At 39.9% G+C, this 21,116-nt stretch overlaps 1 protein-coding gene across 3 annotated transcripts in view; it reads right to left on the minus strand.

The window, feature by feature from the left end:
* Positions 1-1,313: 1,313 nt before the first annotated feature.
* Positions 1,314-21,116, minus strand: part of pdss2 (prenyl (decaprenyl) diphosphate synthase, subunit 2) — a 233,442-nt gene continuing 213,639 nt past the window's right edge. For all 3 annotated transcript variants that reach the window (XM_073055871.1, XM_073055869.1, XM_073055870.1), the window contains 2 exons: positions 16,988-17,023; positions 1,314-2,405 (listed from right to left, as the gene is read on the minus strand). In XM_073055871.1, coding sequence (XP_072911972.1) covers positions 2,250-2,405; positions 16,988-17,023 — 192 coding nt within the window. In that variant the 3' untranslated portion in view covers positions 1,314-2,249. The remainder of the gene's footprint in view (positions 2,406-16,987; positions 17,024-21,116) is intronic.

Raw genomic sequence — 21,116 nt, forward strand, 5'->3', positions numbered from 1 at the left:
TGAAAAGTCTACTCTTCTCCAAAAACAATTTCAACATTATATTGAAAATGCCTTTCACAAAAAAAGTCCATGAAATGGCATGAGTGACATTTTACTGTATAGAAAGATAATTTGGCGCCTGGATTGTTCAGACATTATTTCAATGTGAATTATTTTTATTTAACTGTTAGAGGAAAGTTTTTGAGTTTTCATTTCACTGGTACTATTAAAATGCTAACTGTAATCCTCAACTAGTAAGCAGAGATCAAGGGCGGGGGGGAGCCAACTAAAGAGAAAAGAGTAAGCTGGGAAGTTAAGAAAACTGGAATTTTGGTCCAGTAGAAGAAACCGCGATGGATTTTGTCCTAAAAGTCTTCATGGTTTAACCTTTGTACGGGCTAAAATTGGAAATCAGTATTTTCACTTTACTGAAGTTCCTAAAAGCAACTGGCCAAATCACATATCCTAGGAATTTACACACAGCCCTTGCTCTGCATAGTGATCATAGTCATAGTGATATAAACACTTATGAGCACAAAACTTTATCGGTATGAGACATGACATAGTTATCTGTTTCTGCGGTGGTAGGAGAGATGCCTTGGATGTAGAGGGTATGGATTAGGAAGAACAATTACTCAGACAGATTGCATTTTTTCAAATTAAACCTAAAAGAAGGAATCCGTTTGTAAGACAAGACATCTCAGAAACAAACGCCTGCAGTCAGAATGATGCTGTACAACAAAGAAGATACCTGATAGACAACTCGCACAATTGGGGAGAAATACTTCACTAACATTATACTTATTGAAAATTATTTTCATTTTATCTACTGAAATCAACATACAGACGTTTATAAACAACAGGAGTATAATAATGTGATGCATTGCCTTTTTTGCAAAGAATTTGGAGAATGTAAACATACTAATTATTTGAGTGAACCTTGTAATAATATCTGCTTGCTGTGTTAGCTGTCTTCAGATTAAAATTGGGCTGTAATTACACCACAGAAGGAAGAAAGGTAGCTTAGACCGAATCCAGACCATTTATGTAAACTCAGCCTTCTTGTCAACGTTGGTCTCGGGTTGCATGAATGCAAACCACAAAAATCATCTCTATGAACAAAATAGAGACAGTGTCAACTTACAGTCGAGATATTCCATATACTGCGACTGTCATTTTTGCTTCATTGTTGAAGACTTTTCCAAGTCCTAAGGTTAAAAAGAAACTTACTTTTGCCTCAGCAGGAATATGACAAACGTGAAGTGAATGAGAACAGTTTTCTGGAATGATAAAAGTACATTTTATATTTTAAGAAGAGACACAAGAAAGGAAGCTTTTATTTTAAGCATTTTATTATAAAACCATCCTTCTACCTTTGGTTAGAGCCATCAACAGCAATAGGCAACTTTAAGGGATATAAATCAGACATAAACTTGAACAAATGATGTATTTACTAATTTTAAACAGATTATTGATTTACTGTTGCAGCTTTAAGTGCAGTATCTGTGGTATCAAATTGGATCTTCCCAAGAAATAGGAAAACCCCAAAAGATCGTTAGCCGTAATAAAGTCTGGCAAAAAAATAAAAATAATCAAATCTTGATTATATGTGTGCAGAACATAATATTCTGCACAGGTTTTCTGTGATACTTTTAAATCAAACTAACATAATTTCTCACAAGTCACAAATAGGAATTTAAACAGCAATATTTTTGCACAATCTTGGATGAAATCTTTACACTAAAAATTGCCCTATGGGTGATAAATTAGACTATACTCTGACATGGCAGGTCTATCAGGCAGGTTATGAAGTGTTTCTTGCAACACCTGCAGTCTCATTACCCCCGTCCTCCAAGTGTAGGGAAAAAAACCACAGGCCACCACAGTGGCGCCATTCATGGTTGTGTCCAATCAATACGGCCTTATTTCCTGTCCATTTGCTGAGGTCACAGCAGCAAAACTCATTAATTATTTCTGCCCTTGCTGCCTCTACTATGCTTCTGGCATGACAAGGGAAAGCTGTTTGACCTTTCTGCAAATTTCTGCAATTTTTTTTGCAGAGTGAGTTGAGGATGAGGAAAATGCCACGTTAACTTGCTTCATTACACTGCGATTAAAAGAATATATCTTTATCCATCACAGTGCACAATTTCAGTCAGAACTAACTAAAATCACAATTTATTTTTCAAAGAACAATTAAGTAGCAGGTTCCACTGACATCTTATCTGCATGGGTTTATGATAGTTTGACTTTCCACTGCAGTTCACTATTTAGAATTTGGTTACAGCATAAATTATGTTTTCCAAAGTTGATCTTGCTTCCGAAGTAGGAAAGCATCTTAGGGCTTCCAATGCTTGGTTTCCATGGTAATGGCATAATTCAAAAGATGAACTCACACCTTTTCCAGCCTTGATTATTTGACGTAACTACAGAAATTAAAAAAAAACACAAAATATGAGAAAAATACATACTTCATCTATTGCATATATAAAAACACTGTTTACAATGACACTAGCATACATTCCTTTTTTAACAAGTTTAAGAAAATAAATATATTCATTGGTTCAATCAATAGGTTTTGAAAGTTCACATTCACAAAGCTAAGCTTTTACAAACAATTGTCAAGATGCATTATTATGAACTTTCAGACAGGCTGCTGTTAGAAAACTTATTTGGCATGAGATGTGCAGAAAAATAAATATTCCAGGAAATCTGAAGTTTTTACAAAAAGACTTCATAGAAAAATTAAAATTAGATCAAGAAAAAATTCAAAAGACTATTTGTTAAACTATTTGAAGGAACATCCAAAATAAGATCAGGGCTTACAATAACATTATTTTAAACAGGTTCTTTAGCTTTGAGAGTAAATTATTTGAGTTAAGTCAATTTTAATACTCTCAGCAGTATTTCACATATATCATGGACAAGAAAGAAATAATTCTGAAGATTAAGTGTGGTTTAATTTACGGTGATTATTGTAAAGATGGTTCTGACCCTCAACAAAGTTGACAGACAAATATGTTTTTGATATCACGAAGACTGCCTATAGTTTCTTGAGTAATAATGTTTGGTTCTGTCTCTACTTTGCTTGTTTTTTGTTATCTTCAGCATTTTCAGGTTAACTTCATAGACCTCACAGAGTCAGTGACAGCAACGTAGATGCAGTCTGCAGGTACCTTTGATGCACGATGGATCTATTTGCACTTCTGTATGAGCTAAAGCATTGGTGGGTGGGGTGGGAGCTGAAGAAATAGCCCAACTTATAGAAAGCAAAGCCACAACACCAACATAGTCTACTCTGTATTACAAGAAGAAAATGAAATATAATTGGAACTGTGGTTGGTTGGCATCCGTCTCTCTCAAAGGACAATGGGTGCTGATCATCATCACAAGCCTAGGCAGAAGGTATGGCGATCCTGAGATGCCCAGTCATCAAGATGCCCCTCTCGGCTTCACCAGTGTAGTCCAAAGGGAAGCTGATGAAGCAATACGTTTGGCACCAGCTTGGCTGCAGGAGCTGCCAGAAGGACGTTCAATAATGTCCAGCTGTCTTTATATTTGATTGCGCATGGCATTATGCAATTAGAGTTAAACCCAGATACCTTGGAATTGGCACTGGTTTATTGTTGTCACATGTACCATACAGTTCATATGGATCAATTCATTACACAGTGCTTCGAGGCTGTGCAGTGCAAAACAATAACATGATGCAGAATAAAGTGTAACAACTACAGAGAAAGTGCAGAGCAGGTAGACAGTAAGGTACAAGATCATAGGGAGGTAGATTGTGAGTTCAAGAGATCATCTTATTGTACAAGGGAACCATTCAATAATCTTGTAACAGAGGGGTAGAATTTGTCCTTGAGCCTGGTGTTATGTGAGTAACAGAGACAGGACCATGGGGCTAACTGGTCCACAATTACTGCAGCATCCCCTCTGTAATTTCCAGTTGCCCATTACACCTCTAGTCTGTCCCCTGCATGTCCTGTACCCAATCCAGATGCCTCTTAAATGTCGCAATTTACCTGCCCCGACCACTTCCCCTAACAACTCATTCCACATACTCACTACCCTTTGTGTGAAGAAATCACCTCAGGTCTCTCTTAAATCTCTCCCCTCTTCACTTGTATCTGTGCCCTCCAGTTTTGGACTCCCCAACCCTGGAGACAAGACTATGAACATCCACCTTATTCATAACCCTCATCTGCTTTCAGGCTTTTGTACTTCTGCCCAATGGGAGGGGTGAGAAGAGAGAAAACATCCAGGGTGGGTGGATTATGTTGGCAGCTTTACTGAGGCAGTGAGAAGTATAGACATACTCCATGGATGTGAGGCTGGTTTCTGGGATGTGTCCACCACACTCTGCAGTTTCCTGCAGTCATGGACAGAGCAGTTGTCATACCAAGCCATGACACACACAAACCTGTGCTGCTGGCTGCCTGCCCATGTTTGCAATGCATGCCCTGGTCTTTTTGAGGTCTTGATGCTTGTGGCATTAACAACCCAAACTTGGCTGTTTGAAGAATGGATTTTCATCTAAAAAAGACAATCAGGAGGAGGTTTGGTGACTGTTGACTTTTGAGTGGATTATTCAAATAAAACTTGAAAGACAGGGAAAGGGAGCTAATGAGGTGCTTGGCAAGATGGCAATGTGGCTAGGGACGTAACAAGTAGAGCAGCAAGAAAGTAGAAAATGCAGCAGTGGGGAGACAAGGATAGACTAGAAAAGTGACTGGTGCAGTGTGTCTTTAAACATTACTAAAGAAATAAAAGCACAAGAGATTGTGCAGGTGCTGGAAATCCAAGGCAACACACACACACACACAATGCTGGAGGAACTCAGCAGGTCAGACAGCATCCACGGACAGGAATAAAGAGTTGATGTTTTTGGTTGAGGGCCTTCCTTGGGACTAAAGATATCAATAAGCAGTTTTGTAGAATATACTTAGTGAAGATAAAACCTGTTTTTCTGGCAGAGGAGTGAATTGTAAATCTCACCATCCACAGAAATTGTTGTGTACATCTTTGACGAAGGCCCAAAGTGGATTACATCCTTAATGTGTGTTCACTGAAGGGACAGTGTAAGAACTGAATACCAAGCTTACACAGGTAGTCACCATTGTGACTCTGGCAAAGGAATTTACAATGTATAAAAACATCGTAAAATGTGCAAGATCTCATGTCCTGGCCCAATTATTCTGCATTCACAAGAAATCTGTTTTGTACTCCATCTGTATAATGTCATGCCAAGTAAATACAAAACTCCACAAGGTCACGTCTTGGGAGAGCATTTACGAGGAGAAATATCCAAATGTTTTCAGTTACCCATCATAACTCAGGTGCTTAAATCTTGCCCTCAGTGCTTCATCTTGGTCTCTGTTGTGTGCAGCAAAATGAACTGGTATTGGTTTATAATGTCACACATACCACGAATGTGATAAAATGGAAAGCTGAGTTTTGCAAGCCATTCATCATTTCAAAACACAAACACTACAGGGGAAAGTAATAACAGAATGCAGCATATTGTGTTACAACTACAGTTACAGGGAATGGTGCAGTACAGGTAGACAATAAGGCACAAGGGCCTTAGTAATAAACTGGTAGATTGTGAGGTTAAGAAGTCATCTTGATCTACAAGAGGTCCATTCAAAAGTTTTCTAACAGCAGGACAGGAGCCCTCCTTGAGTACAGGGGTGTGCATTTTCAAGCTTCTTACCTTCTGATAATGGAAGGGGGAAGAAGAGAAAATGTATAGGTGGAAGGGGTCTTTCATTAAATTGGCTGCTTTTCTGAGGCAATGGCAAGTGTAAACAGGTGAACATAGTACTATACGATATCAACACTGGATACAGTCTTGGAGCACTATATATTTTCATTATGACTTCCTTTGATATGTATGCTATTGCTTCAGCTGTAAAGGTCAACATTCAATTAGATTTATTGATTGCTGATCTCTGTTTGTTGGATATGCTGAACCACAAATCTTAGAAGGCACATTCAGTCCACTTCTCATAGATCTCTTTTAACTTCATCGCTGTTTTAATATTTTTTCATGAGGTTGCCCAACTTTCTCATAGACTTTTAAATTCCTGCTGGTCTAATTCCCTACATAGTTACTCGAGCAAATAATGGAACTGCTAATCTGTCTGCCATAGTTTAGCACTGTCTGCAAATTTTATTAATTTACAATAGGTTTCTGAATTCAATCCCATTTACGCTCAATTATTGCTGTCAACATTGATCCCTGGTACACTCAAAGTTCAAAGTAAACTTATTTACCAAAGTACATATGTCACCATATACTATCTGAGATTCATTTTCTTGCAGCGGACATTCACAGTAAATATAAAGAAATACAATAGAAGCAATGAAAAAGTACATAAGGTGGATTAACAGCCAATGTGCAAACGGGCAGACAGCATCTGCAGAAAGAGTAAACAGTCCATATATCAGGTCAATGACTTCTCATCAGAACTGGTCCAGTGACTCTCTTTCCAAAGATGCTGTCTGGTTTGGCTGGTATTTCCAACATTGTTTGCTTTATTTTAAAACCAGAGAAGACCTGTAATTAAGAATTTCAGCAAATTTAAATGTCTCTGCAATTATATACAGATAAAGCAAAAGGAAATGGTTTTCAACCTATCCAATTTACCGTCTACAATACTAATCTCTTGCTCTTGTATTCCTCTTCTCGCCACCTACTCAATTTATTATTTAACATTAGCATAACCTTTGCCATAATCATATACTCTGGGGTGCACTACACAGTCTCACAAAAAAACATAATTAATCATCAATATAGCATTCAATCCTACAATCATTGAAATTGAAACCTCTGTCACAATCCTTCATAATTTAAAATATCAAATTGTTCTCAATTTACTGTTGGAAACAATGACTGAGTTTGAACACTATACTATAATAATGGACAAAATAGAGGAGATTCATGTAACCAAAGACTCATTCTCACTAGCAGCTTATGCAATAAGATTTACCTTTTCATATTTTCACCATTTGTCTCTTCTGTACAATCGTCACTAACACGTGACCTCGAAGTTCAGGGTGACTTAAAACTAATATATTTCCCATACTTCAACTGCTTACTTACAGAGCATTAAATATAATGAATTCCCACCTACACTGTCAAAGTCTAGTTGTGTTCTGACTGAAGAAACGTTGCACCAAGACGCTCTGCCGTGACTCCTTCCTGACGGGGGATTGAACAAGCTTGGTTTCTCTCCAACCTTTCTGCTATGAGGTCTTCTTGAAGATATTTTCATTTTGAATAATTTAGAGTTTGAGAAACCAGCAAGGACACAGAAAAGTCAATCACATAGAACTAAGTTGGACAAATGGTGTCAAAATTACCATGCTAAATGCAATATAAGAAAGAAAAAGTAAACATAACAGATCTACAATAACAACAGCATTTATAGACTGTCTTTAATGTGAAAGATTTTTAAAGCATTTCACTCATGGAGATGGAATGAACCATAAAGATTGATAGTGGGACAAAAGTAGGGCTTTTACGGTCAGGGATCCAAATGATTCAGGGGATAGAGGAAGAAGTGACAGTGAACAGGGTAGAACTAGAAGGATGTGTCAATGAATTTGCTTTGGTGAGCAGGTTGCTCCAGTAAGCAAGATTTTGGAGTGAAGGAGGATGAGAGGTGACTTGACAGAGGTATATAACATGATAAGAGGCAAAATCACTAAGCAATTACGATCATTTGCAACCAAAGGAAACACACACTGGACCACTGTTACACCACCAGCAAGAATGTCTAACGTGCTATTCCATTCCCTCGCTTCAGGAAGTCTTATCACTTGGCTGTACTTCTGCTCCCTGAGTATAGGTAGAGACTGAAGACTACAGCACCAGTAGTGAGGACCAAGAAGGTATGGACGAGGGAAGCACAGGAGAGCTTACAGGACTGCTTTGAATCAGTGGTCTGGACCAAATTCAGGGATTCATCTCCGAATCTGGATGAGTTTGCTGCAGTTGTTTCTGACTTCATTGAAACCTGCGTGGATGAATCAGGAGGTATGTCGTCTGCTGAAGGCTAGATCTGTGGCATTCAAGTCTGGCGACCCAGGTCTGTACCAGAAAACCAGGTATGATTTGCGGAGGGCTGCTTCAAGGGTGAAGAGACAATTTTGAATGAGGTTGGAGGCAACATCAGATGTACGACAACTCTGGCAGGGTTTACAAGACATTACTTCCTACAAAGCGAAACCCAATAGCATGAATAGCAGTGATGCTTCAGTACCAGATGAACTCAACACCTTCTATGCCCACTTTGAAAGGGAGAGTATTACTACAGGTGTGAAGATACCTGCTGCACCTGATGACCCTGTGATCGTTGTCTCAGAGGCTGATGTTAGGCTGTCTTTAAAGAGAGTGAACCCTCACAAGGCAGAACCCTGGCAAGGCTTTGAAAACCTGTGTCAACCAACTAGCACGAGTATTCAAGGACATTTTCAACCTCTCACTGCTACGGGCAAAAGTTCCCACTTGCTTCAAAAAGGCAACAATTATACCAGTGCCTAAGAAGAATAATGTGAGCTGCCTTAATGACTATTGCACAGTATCTACAGTGATGAAATGATTTGAGAGGTTGGTCTTGACTAGACTGAACTCCTGCCTCAGCAAGGACCTGGACCCATTGCAATTTGCCTATCACAATAGGTCAATGGCAGACACAATCTCAATGGCACTTCACGTGGCGTTAGACCACCTGGACAATACAAACAACTATGTCAGGATGCCGTTCATTGACTATAGCTCAGCATTTAATATCATCATTCCCGCAGTCCTGATTGAGATGTTACAGAACCTGGGCCTCTGTACCTCCCTCTGCAATTGGATCCTCAACTTCCTAACCGGTAGACCACAATCTGTGCGGATTGCTGATAACAAGTCCTCCATCTCGATGATCAATACTGCTGCACCTTCAGGGGTGTGTGCTTAGCCCACTGCTCTACTCTCTCTATACCCATGACTATGTGGCTAGGCATAGCTCAAATACCATCTATAAATTTGCTGATGATACAACCATTGTTGGTAGAATCTCAGATGGTGACAAGAGGGTGTACAGGAGCGAGATATGCCAACTAGTGGAGTGGTGTCGCAGCAACAATCTTGCACTCAACGTCAGTAAGATGAAAGAGCTGATTGTGGACTTCAGGAAGGGTAAGACGAAGGAACACATACCAATCCTCATAGTGGGATCAGAAGTGGAGAGAGTGAGCAGCTTCAAGTTCCAGGGTGTCAAGATCTCTGAGGATCTAACCTCGTCCCAACATATTGATGCAGTTATAAAGAAGTCAAAACAGCAACTATACTGTCTTTCTCAGAGACCGACCACAGCAAGTCAGAGTTGGTCAGCACACCTCCACCACCTTCATCTTAAAAATAGGCACCCCGCAGGGCTGTGTGCTGAGCCCTATGCTCTACACACCCTTCACATGACTGCACCCCCATCTACACCTCCAATTCCATAATTAAATTTGCGGACGATACCACAGTGGTTGGTCTGATCTCGGACGAGGATGAAACAGCCTACAGGCTCGGGGTAGATCATCTGATGGAGTGGTGTAAGGACAACGACCTGGTCCTTAACACTTCTAAAACAAAAGAGATGATCATTGACTTCAGGAGATCAAAGGACGAAGTACACACCCCCTCCATATACATGGAGAGGCAGTGGAATGTGTGGAACACCTAAAGTTCCTTGCAGTTATGTTGTCAAAGCAGCTGACATGGACCACCAACACCTTGCAGCTTGTAAAAAAGGCACAACAAAGACTATTCTTCCTCAGAAAGCTGAAACAGGCCAAACTCCCACAAAAGCTGTTGCTTAACTTCTACAGAAGCACAGTTGAAACCATCCTGACCAACAGCACCACAGTGTGTTATGCCAGCTGCACAGCCGCTGAGTGACAAGACCTGCATCGTGTGGTGAAGGCAGCCCAGCGAATTGTCAGGATGGAGCTCCCAGGACTGGACACCATCTATTCCAGCAGACTCAGGAGGAAAGCAATCAGCATAACCAGAGACACCACACACCCCGGCCACTCCCTGTTTGACCCGCTGCCGTCCAGCAAAAGGTTCAGGACACTAAAAACCAGAACAAATAGACTGAGGAACAGCTTCTACCCCAGAGCTGTGGCCTCCATCACACCACTCCCACAGAACAATGACTGAAACCGTGAGCACACACAAGGACTCAAATACTTGCACTAACGGCACTTTGTGCATTACTGTGATATTCTGGTGCTGATGCAACTTATTTTCTGCTATTTATCTATTTAATACTGTTTTTCTATTATTGTCTTGTTTTTATTTACCACTTTGTTTGATTGCCTGAGAGGAAGCCAAACAGAGTTTGATTGTATCTATGTATAATGCCAATAAAGATCATTCAATTCAATTCAATACTTCATTAGGAGTTTGAAGAGATTTGGTATGTCAACAAATACACTTAAAAACTTCAATAGTTGTACCATGGAGAGCATTCTGACAGGCTGCATCACTGTCTGGTATGGGGGGGGGGGGGGGACTTCTGCACAGGACTGAAAGAAGCTGCAGAGGATTGTAAATTTAGTTGGCTCCATCTTGGGTACCAGCCTTCAAAATACCCAGGACATCTTCAAGGTGTCTCAGAAAGGCACTGTCCATTATTAAGGACCCCCAGCACCCAGAGCATGCCCTTTTCTCACTGTTACCATCAGGTAGGAGGTACAGAAGCCTGAAGGCACACACTCAGCGATTCAGGAACAGCTTCTTCCCCTCGGCCATCTGATTCCTAAATGGACATTGAACCCGTGAACCCTACCTCACTTTTTTATTATATATTTTTTTCTTTGCACATAGATTCAAAACATGTATACTGTAATTGATTTATTATTATTTTTATTCTTCTATATTATGTATTGCAGTTAACAAATTTCACGACACGTGCCGGTGATAATAATAAACCTGATTCTGCTTCTGATAGAGTGGACAGCCAGTGGCTTTTTCTCACCGCAAGATCAGCCAATGTGAAAGGGCATTATTTTAAGGTGGATATTAAGTGTGTGGAATGCACTGTCACAGTCAGAGACAGATACGTTAGAGACATTTAAGTGAATCTTAGGCACATAGATGAAAAAATTGGAGGGCTATGTGGGAGGGAAGGATAGATTGATCTTGGAGTAGGTTAAAAGGTGGGCTGAAGGGCCTGTAGTGTGCTATACTGTTCTGGGACTGACACTGAGGTAATGAGGAAATAGAACAAAGTATAAGGAAGTATATTTTGGTGAGGTTAGTTAGTGAAAGGTGGAAGATGAGAGACCAGAGAAGGGAAGTTTGCTCCAGAGTCGACAAAAGCTTGAGTATAGGCGGGCATTGCTAGACAGAAAGAGCACTCTTTCACAGAGGTGAGGTTGCACAGTTAAAGTTCAGTCTGACTTGTTCTGGATTAGTCCAGTTTAGACAGACAGTAGTATCCAATCTAATTCTGCTCCTGTAGTGCAAGAATAGATTAGAAGGTCATTCTGTTATCATCAGTCTGCACCACAGCACCTTAAACAAACACAAGTGCTGTATTATAGCAGGCCCCTGACCAGAATAACCTCTTCTTAAAAAAAAAACAAAGTATTTTTATTCACAAAATTCACACCGTACTCTGAAATATATCACCTTTCCTTCAATTCTGAATCAGAATACTGGAACTCCCTACCTAATAGAATTCTTGGAATCCCTTCCCCACGGGGAATGCATCAGTCTGAAGCAGCTCACTCCCATCTTCCTTCTCAGTGACATAGCACCTTACCGACTGGAGTCAGCAGATTCAATTAGGATGATCATGTTCCAGCTTCAGACTTCCATCCGTATGCTGTTGAATGTGGAATTCTGAAACACTCAGAAGTAACAGATAGCCCGGCATCAACCACTTAGCTCTGTCTACTGTTGGATTCCACTTGGAGTTCAGCAGCACAACTCAGTCTTGCTGAGATTTCCCAGCATTAACCTGGGGAACTTTTTCCAATGCTATCTGGGGATCCATGACTGACAGATTGGGGAGCCAAGGCAAGTAACTTCTGTTTTAAGAATGTGATTTTACTTTTGTTCATTGTTGTAGATTTATTTTCAAAGATTTTTTTTTACTTTCTCAAGTATTTACTTCAACTTTAATTGTTTTTTAAAATTCCTGAATACCAGAGATATTTACAAGTTTACAATCTCTAATGGAAAATAAAGTTCCACCTCAGCATTGTCACCTGTCAAAGCCAATTAGCACAAAGCCAACCTGACACTAAAGGCCCCATCACCTTCATGAAGGCTTGGAAAGTCATGCTCCACACATGGTCCAGGTCTGTTTGGGCAGTTAAGAACCTTAGGTGACCACTCCAGGGACTAAACATTGCAATCTGCTGCAATATTTTTTATTCTTAAAGCCGATGAAAGCCACATTGATGAAAATATTGTTATTAGTTGACGACTTTCAACATCATGAATTATAAACAGTAATGCAATTTACGTGATATAATGTGAACAATATATTTTGTTAGTCCATACTCATGATACAGCTACTGCCCTTTGTTTGTAAGCATTTATTAACAATTTTTAAGCCTCTGTTCTCTACTTCATATATAATTCAACATTGGATGGCTGGAAGTGAGATCAATGTTAAGCTTTAGTATACCTTCGTACCCGGGGAGAAAAGATTGCTTTTTACCTCTCTAATTCTATTTGGTTCATATTTTAGAGATTATTGGCTCCCCTGAGCAAATTACTCATCAGCAAAAGTGATTTTTATTATAAATCTACAAAACTTCCAAGTCTACGCACAAAAAAATTACTGTCTCTCAAAGTGCCTTTACCTTGTGGAAGTTGGAGTAGGGAGGTAATTCTTCTAAAATTCTGTACTCCCAACTTTCATTGAGATATGCGTTTTAAAAAATGCACCTCTTTTAAGGATCAAAAATCTGATAGGAAAAATGGTTCATAGCAAACAAGAGAATTTACAGGTAATATTAAATCAAAGTAAGTCTTATGATGTAAGCCTGAGGATTCAGAAGACTTCAGAATTCAGAAAATGTGCAACAAGACATGAATAAGGAAAGATAAAGTTGAGTATGAAAGCAGTCTAGTGAGAAACAAAATCGCACAATCCTCTATCAATATGTAATAGTGAAAAGATTAGCAAAAGTCAGAATTGGTACCTTACAGACGGTTTGGGCAATAAAAAAATGACAATAGAATTAAGCAAATATTTCAGAGACTACACAGAAATACTGGCTTAGAGCGAATGAGAAGCTCAAAATAATTAGCATTAGTGCAACCTTTGGTCCTTGAGAAAACAGGACTGTAGTAAAGATTTACCAGATAGACTCCTGTGTTGCTGGGTGGCTGAGGTGTCTAGCATCAGGGATTAAGAGAAGAAATTTATTCAAGGGGAGGGGGGGATGGGTAATATATATATTTTTCATATACTTTTATTTCTGTAATTACTTGAAAACGCAATAAAAAAAGTTTAAAAGAAAAAAAGAAGAATAGTATAATGAAGCTTTGGAAACATAAAGTTTAACAGCTGGTGGCCACTTTATTAGGTACACTTTACACCTGCTCGTTAATGCAAATATCTAGCCAGCCAATCACAAGGCAACAACTCAATGCATAAAAGCATTCAGACACAGTCAAGAGGTTCAGTTGTTGCTTAGACCAAACATCAGAATGGAGAAGTAATGTGATCCAAGTGATCTTGACTGTGAAATGATGGTTGGTGCCAGACAGGGTGGTTTGAGTATCTCAGAAACTGCTGATCTCCGGGGATTTGCATGCACAACAGTCTCTAGAGCAGGGGCTACCAACCTAGGGTCCATGGACCCTTCAGTTAATGGTAGGGGTCCATGGCATAAAAAAGGTTGGGAACCCCTGCTCTATAGTTTAAAAAGAATGGTGTGGAAAACAATAAGCAGTTTAGTGCATGAAAATACCTTGTCAATTAGCGAGGTCACAGGAGGATAGCCTAACAGTAACTCAAATAACCATGCATTACAACAGTGATGTGCAGAAGAGCATCTCCAAAAGCACAACACCTCCAACCTTGAAGTGGATGGGCTACAACAGCAGAAGACCACGACCGTACACTCAGTGACCAATTTATTAGATGCAGGTGGTACCTACTAAAGTGGACTCCTGAGTGTATACGCTGCGTTCTAAAGATTTAATAAATTTACATTCAAATCACAATCCCTGTGAATGTTACTTTTAACTCTCTCTACATCATTGACAAATACTTGTTACATCCTCGTTTCTTCAGACAAAGCAGACAGTCTTGTATTGAATTTCAACCACTACTGATTTTCCACTTACAAACATTAACAACTCCTTTTATAGGCTCCTGCCTCCTTTGACAATTGTAGCTTTTCAGTTAACAAACCTCAGGATTGATAAAGTTGCTTTGGTCATCCATATGACAATTGGCAAAGGCATATCTGAGCAAACCAGCCTGTATCACATGATGCACAGGCAATCCTTCTAGGCAGCCAGCAAGAAGTAGGCATGAGGATCCGTAGGGCGGTTCAAACACCATAAGTGCCTGGTAATGTGGTCACGCAAATATACAAGCTCTCGACCTCACGATCACGAGAGGTTCCACAGATGCTGGAAGTCCAGAGCAAGGCACATAAAATGCTGGAGGAACTCAGCAAGTCAGGCAGCATTGATAGAAGGGAATATACATAGTCGACATTTCAGGCTGAGACCCTTTATCAGAACAGGGTGAGAGTTTAACAGCAAATAAGAAACAGAAGGACTGGTTCCATGAGAGGTAACTGTCGGCAGAATTCAAAAGGTATAACCCACGTGAAGAGCAAAACAATTTGGTAATTCTTAGAATACACCGTTGGCAAATCGAGTTAGCATCTTATTCTTTAATGAAGTTTAGGCATCTGAAGTGGACACAGTCATCTTTCAGACATCTCCTTTGTCCTATTTCTGAAGCCAGTGCCTGTTGCTTTCTTTTTTCTATCACTTCCCTTATCCACACTCTGATTTTTATCTTAAATTTCACTTTTCAGCTTTCCGGAGCAATTTAATTGAAGACTGAAAATTCAACAGACTTTGGGCAGTCCATTTGGAGCATGACTACTTTGAACATCGAAGATCAGGTTAGATTTGGAGTTTGAGGGATGATACTATTGAAACACAAAAAAAATCATAGTGTTCAAGACAGACCAGAAGTCATAAATATTTCCACTAGTGGTGGAATCACGTGGTTACAGGTTTAGGGGTGGTCATTTAAAATTCCAGTGTATAGGACTCCATGCTGAGATTAGTGAATCTCTGGCATTGTCTACGCTAGACAACTGTGGATGCTAGATCACTGTAAGGATTAAAAAGCTATATTTTGGATGATGAGGGGTTTGAAGGCTATGGGCTTGGGAGCAGGAGGAGAAGAAGCCAGGTGAGAATCAGCTACGATCATACTGAATGACAGAGCAGATTTGACGTGGCCTACTTCTACTCTCTTTTCCTTCCATTCTCACGATTGTCCCCCTTCATCCACATTATGGCTCTTGTGTTAATTTCTCTTTCTCACACATTTTGAAAATGCTATCACATCCTATCCACTTATCAGATGTCAGAGGTGAGAAGTGTGATGCTTTCCCTCCTTAAACCTCACCTCAATCACAATAGTAGGGAAAAAATCCTACAAAAAGTAGTGGATACGGCCCAGTCCATCACGGGTAAAGCCCTCCCAACCATTGAGCACACCTACAGCAAAGCAGCATTCATCATCAGGGTCCCCCACCATCCAGGCCACACTCCCTTCTCTCTGCTGCCATCAGGAAGAAGGTACAGAAGTGTGGTGAACTACATATACCTGTCTGGACAAGCCCCCCCGCTGCTGACTGCTCCTGTGGCTCCTCCCACAGACCGTGGCTCCTCCCACAGACCCCAGTATAAAGGCGATTGGAGACACAGCCCCGGCCTCAGTCTCCAGGATGTAGTGTGGAGATCATTTGCTGCTTGTTCTTTCTTCCAGCCAATAAAAGTCTATATCTCGCCTCACGTCTCCGAGAGTTATTGATGGTGCATCAAGAAGTCTCAGGACTCACACCACCATGTTCATAACAGTTACTACCCCTCAACCATCAGGGACTCTTGAACCAAAAGGGGATAATTTCACTTGCTCCATCATCGAAATATTCCCACAACCAATGGACTCACTATCAAGGACTCTTCATCTCGTGTTCTTGTCATTTATTGCTTATCTATTTATTATGATTTCTTCTTCTTTCTGTATTTGCACAGATTGTTGTCTTCTGCACTCTGGTTGAACGTCCTAGTTGGGCGGTCTTTCATTGATTCTGCTATGGTTATTATTCCATATATTTATTGAGAATGCCCACAAGAAAATGAATCGCAGGGTGGTATCTGGTGATATACATGTACTTTGATAATAAATTTACTTTGAACTTTGAAACTCGAGTTGCCAATGCAGATTTCAATTCCACTGTGTTTCCTTCTCCTCCACCTCAACACCATGATAGAAAAATAATCAGCACAACAAACAAAATGACCATCTTTCCTGTCTGTGTAGAGCAAGAATAAAGAACACATTTGATCTGCAACTTTTATCACTTTGTTTTGCCACCTTTCTTTCCATTGTTCTGCAGCAAAGTTTCAACAAAGAGCAAAATGTCAAAGCTAATGCTTTCTTGAGAGAAAGATGAGTTAATAGTGAATTCATCCTGTCATTCATGAGGGAAATTCTTGGAAAGATAGAAGTGAAGAGAGTAGACAGAGCTCTGATTGAACAATGGAATGTGAACCCTTCTTTACTTACAAATTAATCAGAACTCTAAGGCTACAATCAAAATATTAATATTAAATAAAATATCAAAACTGCAGGGAAAATACACAATGCATTTTCAGTACAGCTGATTTCATTTCTCTAACATATTAATTAATACATTTTATATAAAATTATATATAAAAAATTGATGGACATACCTTGGCATAATCAGGCTGTTTTCCATTTACTTTGGTCTAAAAAAAGATAAGGAATGATAAATGATAAGCAGACTGCATGAGTGATTTGGGTACAATTTATTTAATAAACTGAGAACAGCCCATTTATTTTGAATGGCTTTCTTTAGGTATTCTGAAAGAAAACTTAGACCTTAGTGCTGCGGCTAAATTTCTAATAATTGATTCATAACCAGATTCACTTTCTACAACTTGCATTCTTGTGTGTCAATAGCTAATTTCACACCAGCTCTGCTGCCAAAATGGTCATGGGGTCAAGGGCATCCAGAAGCAGTACACTGAAAGAAAAAAGCAAATATTGCTGATGCTGGAAATCAAAGTAGACCATTCATATTTGATAAAAACACCTCCAAGTTTTGTTATAAAGTTAACTAATTCCAATAGTTTTATTCTGGATACACTGTGATCATTGACTAACTCAGTCTTTTAGCATCCTAAGCCAAACATAACTGGTTGGAGGAAGTCTGCAAGTCAAGCAGCATCTGTAGAGGCAAAGGAATGGTTGATATTTCGGGCTGAGACACTGCATCGTGACTGAGAGCCTGCAGGGGAGATAGCCATTCAATCTGGTGGGTGAAGGGTGGAATCAGATGAGGGGGCAAAGATGGGCAGATGAAGATTGGTGGGAGTGGAGGAAGGTGAGGTATTGAGACTGAGGGATGATGATTCTGAGGAACGGGCAGGATGGAAACTAGAAACTAGAAAATTCAAAGTGGACATTGTCGAACTTTCAATGTTGAAAATTCTTAGGTGACCTAGCTGAAATACGAGATGCTGTTCCTCTAGTTTGTGATCGGCTTCATCCTGGCGGTGAAGAAAGCCGAGGACAGGCAGGTTGTTGTGGGGGGGGGGGGGGGGGGAGGGGGGGGGAGGGGGTGGGAGCTACAATGACATCCATCTGGAATCTCAAGATGGCCATTATCGACAGAGCAAACTAAGAAAAGTGATCATCTATAGTCTCTCAGTTTCACATTGCGAGCAATGAATGCAGGTTAAGATAGTGGAGGAGCTGCATGTGAACCCCTGCTTCATCTGAATGGGCTCTTTAAATACCATGATCGTGGTGAGAGTAGAGGCAACTGTTGTATTTTCGATGGTTGCAGAAGTTTGTGATGGGCAGAACTGGGTTGGAAAGAATGAGTGGACCATGGAATCAAAGAAATCAGGAAGCAGGGAGAAGAGAAGGTATGGCTTTCACCCACCAGACTGACTGGCTATCTCCCTTGCAGGCTCTCATCGTCATGATGCAGCATCTCAACCTGAAATATTGACCATTCCTTTGCCTCCACAGATGCTACTTGCCTTACTGACTTCTTCCAGCAGGTTACATGCATCTCACTGGAGCTGCTTAAGTGGCAGAAGGTGATAAGTGGATGTGACAGCTATCGGAATGGAAGGCGAGGACCACGGGAACTATCTCTGTCTCGTCTGGGAGGAGGGACTGAGAGCAGACGTACAGGAAATGGAGGTACTGCTTAACTCACTGAGTTCCTTCAGTAGGTTTTTTTGATCTGGATTCTAGACTCTACATATTATATTCCTCTTTTGCATCCTTCTTGCCTGTGGCTCACTGCTGGTAACAGGGGCTTCTTCTGGTTTCTACACTGTGCTGAAAGTTTGTTTTATAAAACCTCCAACCTTCCCTCTTCCTTTAAAACCTTCACTGCACTTTTGGTTGCCTCATTCTAACTGTTCCTTCTGGTGGTTTACTTGTGGACTGCTTTGCAATGATCATCATCCAAATTTGTTGTATCCAAGTATGTCACCGTTTTATTTAAATTTCATTTGATTCTGAGTCTGTTTTGAATAGAGTAACAAAAGATTTCCAGTATAAAACTGGCAGACCAAAAATCATCAACTTCAATTGAATATAAACATGTAGTTTTTGATGTACAAAACATTCTTTTCTAAAAGGAATATTTATATTTAGTTTCACTGTGTCCCCACTGCTGATGTTTATCACCTTCAATCAAGACTGAGCTGCCGTTGACTATCGTATAGCAGCTGTCAGTGTGCACAGTGGTGCGGTCTTTCATTGATTCTATTATGATTATTATTTTATTACAGATTTATTGAGTATGCCTTCAAGAAAATTAATCTCAGGGTTGTATATGGTGACGTATATATATTTTGATAATAAATTTACTTCAAACTTTAAAGTAGGTGGTTCCCTTCTGCAAGGTTTAAATTTTTTGCTCAACCTTCTTCTCCCCCATCCACCAAAGGAGTTGAAACTTTCATTCACTACAATGTAGCTGATGATCATTAAATGCCAAGTTCTTAGCAATTATTTCACTGGGAATGAATTTAAGGCTTCGCAATGGTAAATTGCTGAGTGATAATGGTAATATTTAAATGTATAAACTGTCTACAAGGCAGCCTGTGCAATTCGCATAAGCACCGCCCAGTTGTCATAAATATCTGGCATGTTGAAACAAAGATTAGTGAAAATACATATTGCAATAGGGGTCCCACATTAAATACATTTAGGAATCCTTAACCCTGCCCCACTCACAGCTCATCAAGAAACAACATCCTAGATTACAATTTCCTGAGTAGAACGGGAAAAAGCATCTCATATTGTTAGAAGAATTGATTTATATTATTCTGTGACCGTATATACTATTTGAAATATCTTCTATGTTTAGGCCTTATCATGCCTGGCCTTAAGAGGACGGAAAAGCCAAAGAACAAAAGTGAAACAACACACACAGAATGCTGGAGGAACTTATCAAGTCAGGCAGCATCTACAAAGGGGAATGAACAGTCAATGTTTTTGGCTGTGATGCTTCAACAGGACTGAAAAGGAAGGAGGCAGAAACCAGAATAAGAAGGTGGGATAAGTACAAGCTGACCGGTGATTGGTGAGATCAGTAAGGGGGAAGCTCCTTTTTCCACTCACTATTCTGGTTATCCCTTCACCCCTTTTCTCATCCTCACCTGTCCATACCTGCTTCCCCTCCTCCTTCCCTTTCTTCGAATGTGCACAGCCCTCTCCTATTAGATTCCTCCTTCTTCAGCCCTTCATCTCTTCCACCTATCATCTTCCAACTTCTTTCTTCATCCCCCCCCCCACCCCGATACCCTCCCACCTTCACTTGGTTAGGCTGCATCTGGAGTAATGCATTCAGTTCTAGTGACCCAAACATTAATAAAGTTAGAGGCAGTGGAGGTAGGCGATGGAAGTAGGCAAGCTGTGTTGAAAAGTATGTGTTGGGTGGTTGTTGATAGGGTTACAAATGGAGATTGCTGGAGGACTTGACATAATCATCAAGATACAAAGAAGGTAAAAGAGGACTACAAAATGGTAAATATAACATTATTATTACAAAAGGATTGTGAGAGTGTCACAGATTAGCAAACTTAATCTTGGAAGTAAGGAAGCAATAATTACAGAAAGCCTGGAAGGCACTTCGACAAGTTTGAGGTAATAAAGGATATAACAGCAATTTGTTAAAGATAACTTGGGCTCTGCCAATTAATTCAATTTATTCAAAAGGTATAATGATTCTAAAATTCATTGCTTCACTGGTAAGTAGTTCTATGACTCAAGTTGTGAGATTTCTCATTACATGTTTGGGAGAACTTGGTTCCAGCACAAGGGAATGGTAAAGATATCTTGCGCAGTCAGTGTTGCATGTTGTATGAATACTTCCATACAATAAAAATCCAGCTCAAATTTGGACAAGAACAACATGACATTTCAGGATAATTAGTTTGATGATATGTACCTAGAGCACCAGTTTAATTACATGCTCAGAATTGCAACTTAATTCTGTGTATACTTATTAAGTCAATGTGTTATAGCAATTTGTTCAGTGTGGTGTTTTCACTGCATGCTAATAAGCAGCAAGGTAAATGAGAGGTATTTTGTTTTAATGAATTCCAAGCTGCGGTCTGAGTGCAGATTGATGGGACTAGGCAGATTAATAGTTTGGCATGGACCAGATGGGCCAAAGGGCCTGTTTCTGTGTGTCGCGTTCTATGATTCTATAACTATTACTGTTGTACCATTTTCACGATCCTTTCAAGTGTCCGAAATGATTTTGCTTTCTGGAGTTTCAGTCAGAAGTATGTTTTACTGCAGAGAATA

This window comes from Hemitrygon akajei, chromosome 9 (assembly GCF_048418815.1).
Source record: "Hemitrygon akajei chromosome 9, sHemAka1.3, whole genome shotgun sequence".
Classification (NCBI taxonomy): Eukaryota; Metazoa; Chordata; class Chondrichthyes; order Myliobatiformes; family Dasyatidae; genus Hemitrygon; species Hemitrygon akajei.